Source organism: Neophocaena asiaeorientalis, unplaced genomic scaffold (assembly GCF_003031525.2).
Source record: "Neophocaena asiaeorientalis asiaeorientalis breed wild unplaced genomic scaffold, Neophocaena_asiaeorientalis_V1.1 scaffold14, whole genome shotgun sequence".
In the NCBI taxonomy this organism is placed as follows: Eukaryota; Metazoa; Chordata; class Mammalia; order Artiodactyla; family Phocoenidae; genus Neophocaena; species Neophocaena asiaeorientalis.
Window position 1 is genome coordinate 11,592,093 of NW_020175192.1, and position 8,279 is coordinate 11,600,371.

Genomic DNA, 8,279 nt, shown 5'->3' on the forward strand with positions numbered 1-8,279 from the left:
TTTCATTATTCTCAGAAACCTAAGAATACCACTCAATGGTCATTTTACTTGTCATTTTCATCAGACACCATTCTTTTTGATTTTGTATTCTACTGAATACATCTTTCCCTGATTACTTTTGTTTTACTGAAAAAAAAAAACCAAATCTTTTTCTTGGAAACAAAATGAAGTCTAAATTAATTCAATAGCTGCTGAAATTTCACTGAAATTTTAAACAGCTACAAATCCACATTAGCTTTAATATATAGCTAGTACACAATAAAAATTAAAAGAGCTATTTTGGGAGAGTTGATGCAAGTAGAAAAATTGATTAAAGTATATTCACTGAAAGTCCTGTCATCAACATTTTTATTTAGTTTAGTAAATGCTAGAATATAAATACATAACAATATGTTCTTTCTTATCATGGGTAGTCTTTTATATAACTAAAATTCATGGCCAACATTTTACATAACAAAACAACACAAAATAAGAAATCCGTAAATTATCAGAAATGGGACAAGGATATCAGAAAATAATACATTTTATATAAATTATAGAGGACAGTTACAATGAAACCCCATTTCTTTCCTCTCTAACTCAATTTTACAAGATAAAGTCAACACACATTATTCTGCAGACTGCTAAGAGTGCATAAACACTGTGGCTCTTTCAAAAGACAGTGGTCAAAGACAAATATTATCTTGATGTCATATATTGTTCTTAGTTCTTAACTGGAGTTGAGCTTCCTTTCATAGTCTTCTTTAGGTGATGGTAGTTTGGCAAGATTTTCATCAGGAAATCCAGCTGTAGTGTCTGGGGCTAAAAAGATAAGAGAATTAAGAACTGACCAACAGAAAGCAAAGAGTATCAGGTAGAGATGATTATCACCATGTCATGGGATTACAGGTGATTTTCACTGACTTTTTTTTTTGGCTCTGCCGTGCAGCATGCAGGATCGTAGTTCCCTGACCAGGGATCCAGGGATCGAACCTGTGCCCCTGCAGTGGATCCCATTCACTGACTTATTTTTGCTTCTGTTTTTTCAATTTACAATGAACATACGTTAAGTTTGGTAATAAGAAAAAGCCAAAACATTTTACATATAAAAATATATGTTAATCAGTTTTCAACCTTGCTTTCGTAGATTTCACCTTGGCCTCTAAGAACTGAGAAAGTTCCAATTATAGTAGACAACACAAGTAAAATACCCCAAGTACACTGCTTTCTACACGACCTACAGAGCACACAGCTGTGACACTCACCTGATCTTGACTCTTCATATATACCAGCTTTGCTCAAACTTCCCTCACTGTAAATCTCACTGGGAGTACTTGTGAAAATTATGGACTTTAAGGCCCTTGCCCTAAGAACTTTTTTTCCAAAAGTCTGGGTGAATCCTCTGTAATAAGGACCTTTACATGATCCTTACAATCAGCAAGATAATGGAAAACAGAGTTTCATACACACCATTATGTATTAAACTTCAGATATTCTTGCTCACATAATTCTAATCTCCCTTAACCCAACTCCAGCTTCATTTCTCCCTCTTCAATTGTTTTGCTGTTATGCAGAAAGATAGTGAAAAAATACTGGATTTGTTCTTATTTCCTTTTTGGTCTATAGAGGTAATACTTGCTTATAATAATAGTAATAATAATAAAGGCCAAACATTACAGAATTACAATAACCCAGAAAGAGCTGGAATTTTAATTTCTGATAAAATATGGCTAGGAAGCAAAAGTGCTAAATGTCTTGAAAAATACTTTCTTTGGGGAAAGGGAAGGAGGGTGGGTAATATACTGAGTGTGCCAAACAGTGAGGCTCCAAACTTCAATCAGAATGTCTTCTGTCCAAAGGAAGTCCCAAATGCCCTATCTTACTTATCTCCTACTCTAATGTGAAACTCCAAATACATACTTCCCGTTATTCTTGGTTATTAGGAGGGGACAATTTCTCATAAGACAGGAAAATATCTAAATATACCTGCATATTCACAAGCTGTGCTTATTTTCAAGGCATCTGTGTTAGTAAACTAATAGATGAACCCAAGTTGGCTATTCAGTATAAATTTGGTAGGTTCATTCCTTACCCTCGAAGGTTGGTATTTTTAGGAGCAAATCCATATAGTTTGTAAGGCTTGGTGATGCACCTCCAGTGAAAATACATAAGATTAGGAATAATATCACTGGATTTTCTTTTCCCATAATCAATGTGTCATTGTTTGTAAGGCTTGGTGATGCACCTCCAGTGAAAATACATAAGATTAGGAATAATATCACTGGATTTTCTTTTCCCATAATCAATGTGTCATTGTCATCTTTGGACATATTTCTGATATTAAGGACTCAATAATTACAAAGAAATTATAGTTTTAGGAATGTTTCTCTCATGTTTTATTTTAATTATTTGCTTTTTAAACAGCTGACTTGCTGCCCCATTAAAACAATTATGTGGTATTTGGGAAAATTAGCAGCCCTAGAAAAGACTCTTTTTAAAAGAGAGGTTCTAGTACCTGTGGTCGCTCAGTCTGCACCCGACGAAGGCAGTCTGCACCATAAATCACTGTGTTCTCAGGGATGACTTCAAACGTGTTCAGGTTGCAGCAAGCCCCGATGATGCAACCACTTGTCAATATTACGTTTCTGCCTACATATGCTGCAGGAAAGACACAGAGAGAACTACCATGTAAGACATTCAATGACTAGAACACTATTTTTTTTCCTAAGATGATGCAAGTCTAAAAATACAAACTGCCCTTAAAAAAATATTAAGAAATCACTTTAGTCCAGGGTTTGTACAGCGCAGAGGCAGGCACCAGACTAGTATCAAGTGCATTCAAAACAGAGCTCTGCTGCTATCTGTGCAATCTTGCGCAAGTCACTGTAAATTCTCTGAGCAAGTTCATCTATTAAATGGAGACCATCCCACTTCATAGTTTGCTGTAAGGAATAAATGAGATAGTAAAGGTAAAGTGTCAAGCACAGGTTTGACACATAGTAAGTACACAATAAATAGAAAATGACAGTGGGGATCATCATCATCATAACTGGTAATCCAAATTAAATAAAAACCATTAAGCAGATTAACCAAAAGCCTGATTTTTTTAAAGAAAACATTTTCTTTCATGCCAGTCAAGACCAAGAAAGGAAAGGCACTATTCTAAAAAAGTCTTATCACTCCAGTTCTTTCTGGACAAGCTCTTGGAGCTGCTTCCCAGCAGTGATGGTGACTTACACGGCCCCCGCATTGCCCCACCTATGATAAAGTAGCTTACATTTGTTTCTGATGGGCTAGGGAAAAGCAGTCCTGAAATTCAAGAAAGCAAACTGCTAGAGAAACTAATTTTTTTTCTTTAATTCTACAATAACGTTAATCAACTAAATTACCACTGACTCTAGTTTTTTTTGTTTTTGTTTTTTTAAAGGAAGGAAGTTTTTTTTGGTTTTAAAAAATCATTTATTTATTTATTTATTTTTGGCTGCGGTCGGTTTTCGTTGCTGCACGTGGGCTTTCTCTAGTTGTGGTGAGTAGGGGCTACTCTTTGCTGTGGTGCATGGCCTTCTCATTGCAGTGGCTTCTCTTGTTGTGGAGCATGGGCTCTAGGCACACATGCTTTAGTAGTTGTGGCATGTGGGCTCAGTAGTTGTGGCTCACGGGCTCTAGAGCACAGGCTCAGTAGTTGTGGCGCATGGGCTTAGGTGCTCAGCGGCATGTGGGATCTTCCCGGACCAGGGCTCAAACCTGTGTCCCCTGCACTGGCAGGCAATTCTTAACCATTGAGCCACCAGGGAAGTCAGACACTAGTTTTTAGGAGAAATCTTTTTCAAATCTTTCACCTGAAGTTTATGGTTTAACTCAATCCTGATTTAAATGTACATAGCTAGAATTTTAAATTAATGTATGAAACACATGACTAGATTAGGTTCCTTAAAGGCAAAGAATTCATCTCATAGCTGTGTTAGCCCACTTCCAACCCCGCCTTCCTTCCAAGCACACCACTTTGCCGTGGTCTGTACTTAGGTTGTTTTCTGGAACACCACAAAGAGAAAGGAGGTAATCAGTTTTCACAATAAAGTTCCAAACATAACTTACCTTTTGATTCAATAACATTATTATCTCCTATTTTCATGGCTTGGGAATCTGTAAGCCAGAGTTAAGTAGCCATTGTGAATATGTTCATCTTTCTTCCCTACTAATTCACTCTGTCCTTATCCTGCACTGGGGCAGAGACAGAGGCATGGGAGGGGCCACGCAGGCTGGCCTGGCCAGAACTCCTTGCCCAGGGCAGTGTGCAAGTAAAGTTTGAATCTTTATATAGAAATATCTCAAGTATAAATAAATGTCTTCTATATTTTTAAAGAAATGAGCACCTTATACCCCGATTTTATGAGTAACATATTTTCATAACTGTTTTAAGGAAATGAAAACTAACACCCAATCACTTAAGGGTAGCACTGTTAATGCCTTGATATATCTTTATGTAAACATGTATAATTCCCTTTATATAACTGGAAATCAAACTGTACAAAATCAAACCGTATAAACGTCTGTAGCTCACTTTATTCGGTTCACTTCCATTTGCAAGCCTTATCCCATACCATCAAAAATCTTTAAAAACATAATTGTAAATGACTGCTTAATGGTTCCAGTGGTCCATTTTATGCTTGCAGTTTATTTAAATATTTTGCTATTGTTAAACCTTTAGATTTTCTCCTTCAAGTAGTTTCTATTATAAAATAAGGTTTCGCTGACATCTTGAAAAGATTTTACTATCTTTTTAGAGTAAGAAATCAGCAAAGGCACTGGTGACACTTGGGGGGAAAAATGCAAAGAATGAAATATTTTCATCTCCATCCACCATTTCCTTGTATCAGACAACATACTGTCAACCTAAAACTATATAGGAATCAAATGGACAGAGTGTGGTTCTTAAACCAGGACTGAAGCCAAGATTATTCTATTTCATGTCTACTGCCACTCAGTCACTGGACCTGCCAACAAGATGTAGCAACAGGAGCAAGATGGTTCCTAAAGGTGAGTGTGAGTTTGTGTGCGCATGCATGCACACGTGAAAACAGCATACTTCTTTTTTTTTTTTTTTTTTTTTTTTTTTTTTTTTATTTGTGTGTGCATGCATGCACACGTGAAAACAGCATACTTCTTTTACTCGGGTTATTCAATGGAACAGAGGGGATTATACTGTAAATAAGTCCTTTCAAAGAGCTGGATGGCCTAGTCCTAAAAACATAGTTTATAAATGTTTATATATACACATAATATAAATTACATAATATATAACATATATTATATACAATTATATTATGTGTTAAAAAATAATTATATATATATAATGTAAGTATTTGATAGATAAATTACAACAATTTCTACAGAGGAGATTTAGGTACCAAAAGACAGCTGGAAATGATTTATCTTAAATTATGGCAAAGGATACAACAGCCAACTTCAAACACATTATTGGTGCCAATGATCATAGGTTTGGGCTCTGGATCTTCAGCATCAGGAGTGATATTTTCAGGGTGACTATAAAAAGAAGAGACAAATTATCAACAAGTTAACAGTGCAGTAAGCAATTCTGCTGTTTTGGAATTTGGGTTCATTCTCTCAATTTTACCTCCATCAAGCTTAATATATGTAACGATGTAAGTAATTTCTTAATCCAAGTGAATTATTTATCCTCTATGCTGCAGAAGACTTTATTCTGAGTTGAAAAAGAACTACTGAAATGTAAAGAAGTCATAGGTGTGTACAGAAGGTCAGTCTTTCTTTGTTTATTTTTTAAACTCAAAGCCCAGTGTGCCTTTCCCAGGACAAGGTAGAAAAGATGCTGGCTAGGACTTTCGGCTTGTTGAAATGGAATCAAAATCATGCCTAACTTGAAAAATTCCCTTTCTTAATAATCATTCAAGATTGTGAAATGTAAACAGATATTCACATAAAATAATCATTTTATGCTGTTAGGTGGATAGCTGAAACATTTAGAACATAAGATGTTTGTGGTCTAAGAGGAAAAAGCCATTTAAAAACAGTGCTTTATCTCTGACAGCTGAGTTACTGCAGAATATAACTTGTTAATTGACTTACACTAAAAGTGCCAAAATATATTTTAAAAAGAAACTGCTTAATATAGTAAGAAACTCCCAAATCCTAAGTAAGCATTACGAGAAATCAATCTCTTTATCACAGTTAAGTATTTTCCCAAGGTCTTTATTAAAAATTCCATACACTGTTGCTATAAACTAGGTATAAGCTTGAATTTCCTGCCAAAATTTTACCTAGAAAGCTTTACAAATGCTTATAAAAATTTCACAGGTATTATAGTCTAGTTCACTAAGATCATGTACATGTTCTAATATTTTATAAAGTTTAAAAATTGCCTCTAGAACCCCCAATTTTTCAAATATAATTCTGAGTGTTATCCCTCAAAGCATATGAAAATATATATCAGATTTAAGTTCACATGTCTGGGTATGAGTAATAACATTGCAGCCAGAACCAAGACATCCAACTAAAAGACTATCTGAGGCAGTGAGCACAGCACTGGGCCACTGGGGGTGTCCTCAGGAAATGTTCGCTTCAGGAACAGAAGAGGCTGTCATACGTAAGGGGAAGATTATCAGACCGAGACTCGGAGATTCTAGTCATCCACCTACGAGCTATCTCACCTTGGACAAGTCTCTTTACCCCTCTGGTCTGTGCTTTCCTCATTTACTAATTACTTGTGTTGAAAAAGATGCTTAAGATGAATGGATGAAGAAGATGTGGCACATGTATACAATGGAGTATTACTCAGCCATAAAAAGAAACAAAATTGAGTTATTTGTAAATTAATTAATTAATTTTTTTTAAAAAGAAAAAGATGCTTAGTGTTTCCCTAGTTCTCAAATAGTGGGCTTTCCAGATGTCAGTTGTAAAAGGTCCCTAGAGATGGGGCTGAAATGAATGGAAACACTGTGGCACCTGATTCAGAGCATCTGTAAGAGTCTCACTCACGCATTTATGATGAGCGCCTGTTCTTCTATTAGGTTACCTTCGCCGATCACTATGGGCCCGGCTTCCGCGATGATTCGTGCTTTAGGGTGGATCACTGTCCTGGGTCCTGTTAAAAGTATGGTGAAAAGAAATTACTTTTGAAGGCTGCGCTTCCAAGGAGGCTGTTGGGAGGAACGTTTCCTAAAATAGGTGCCAGGCACCACACTAGGCACGTTACAAATGTTATCACTGCCGTTCGTGCCAAATCTCAAGCCGAGGTGAGTGGAGACAGCACAGGCTTTGGAGCCAGACAGCCCTGGCTCACCCTCTGTTCTGAAGCCTCTGTTATCTCAGCGGTGAAATGGGGGCGGTGATAATAACAGTCTTGCAGGGCTGTTTTAAGAATTAGATGAAATAATGTTTGTAGACATAGTATTCTGACACGTAGACAGCAATAAAAATTAATTCCTTTCCTTCCTTTCCCTCATAAAGGTAAGGCTCTCTTTGCTTACAATGTTGGTGCTTTCTTATGCTAGCGCATTACAGAATTAGTCCTTTTAATTAGCTAATTAATTTATTTATTTTAATTAATTAATTTATTTTTGGCTGTGTTGGGTCTTCGTTGCTGCATGCAGGCTTTCTCTAGTTGCAGCGAGCGGGGACTACTCCTTGTTGCGGTGCGTGGGCTTCTCATTGCGGTGGCTTCTCTTGTCGTGTAGCACGGGCTCCAAGCGCACGGGCTTCAGTAGTTGTGGCACGCGGGCTCAGTAGTTGTGGCTCGTGGGCTCTAGAGCTCAGGCTCAGTAGTTGTGGCACACGGGCTTAGTTGCTCCGCGGCATGTGGGATCTTCCCAGACCAGGGCTCGAACCCGTGTCCCCTTCATTGGCAGGCAGATTCTTAACCACTGCGCCACCACGGAAGCCCAAAATTAGTCCTCTTATTAAGGGATTAAGAGGAAATATGGGCGAGATGAGAGTTAGAAAATATGGAGACTAACCTTAGCTTTGTTACTCTGTCACCATCCCTACTGGTCTGGGATGTGATTTTAACCAGGTGAAAGGGGTAACGGCAGGCAGAGGAAGGAGCCAAGCATGGTTACTGGAGTCCTACGACTCTGATAAAAGGAGACCTGAGGCAGTGACTCCAACCTCAAGTCGAGGGGCAGGAAGGGCTCTCATCAAGCCCATTGGCGGGTCAGGGTGAAGGAGGCACTGCACTGCCTAAATCCGGTAACATCTCCTCCCTATAGGCCTAGCATTTGGGTGATAATGAAACCACTAGTTCTCTCCAACACCCGCCCGCCCAC

At 37.7% G+C, this 8,279-nt stretch overlaps 1 protein-coding gene across 1 annotated transcript in view; it reads right to left on the bottom strand.

Moving 5' to 3' along the window:
• Positions 1–227: 227 nt before the first annotated feature.
• DCTN6 (dynactin subunit 6) overlaps positions 228–8,279 on the bottom strand; it is a 23,820-nt gene continuing 15,768 nt past the window's right edge. The window contains exons 3-7 of the mRNA XM_024764956.1: positions 6,994–7,099; positions 5,435–5,523; positions 4,075–4,122; positions 2,495–2,637; positions 228–801 (exon numbers count right to left, since the gene is read on the bottom strand). Of these exons, the coding sequence (XP_024620724.1) occupies positions 703–801; positions 2,495–2,637; positions 4,075–4,122; positions 5,435–5,523; positions 6,994–7,099 (485 nt within the window). The 3' untranslated portion in view covers positions 228–702. The remainder of the gene's footprint in view (positions 802–2,494; positions 2,638–4,074; positions 4,123–5,434; positions 5,524–6,993; positions 7,100–8,279) is intronic.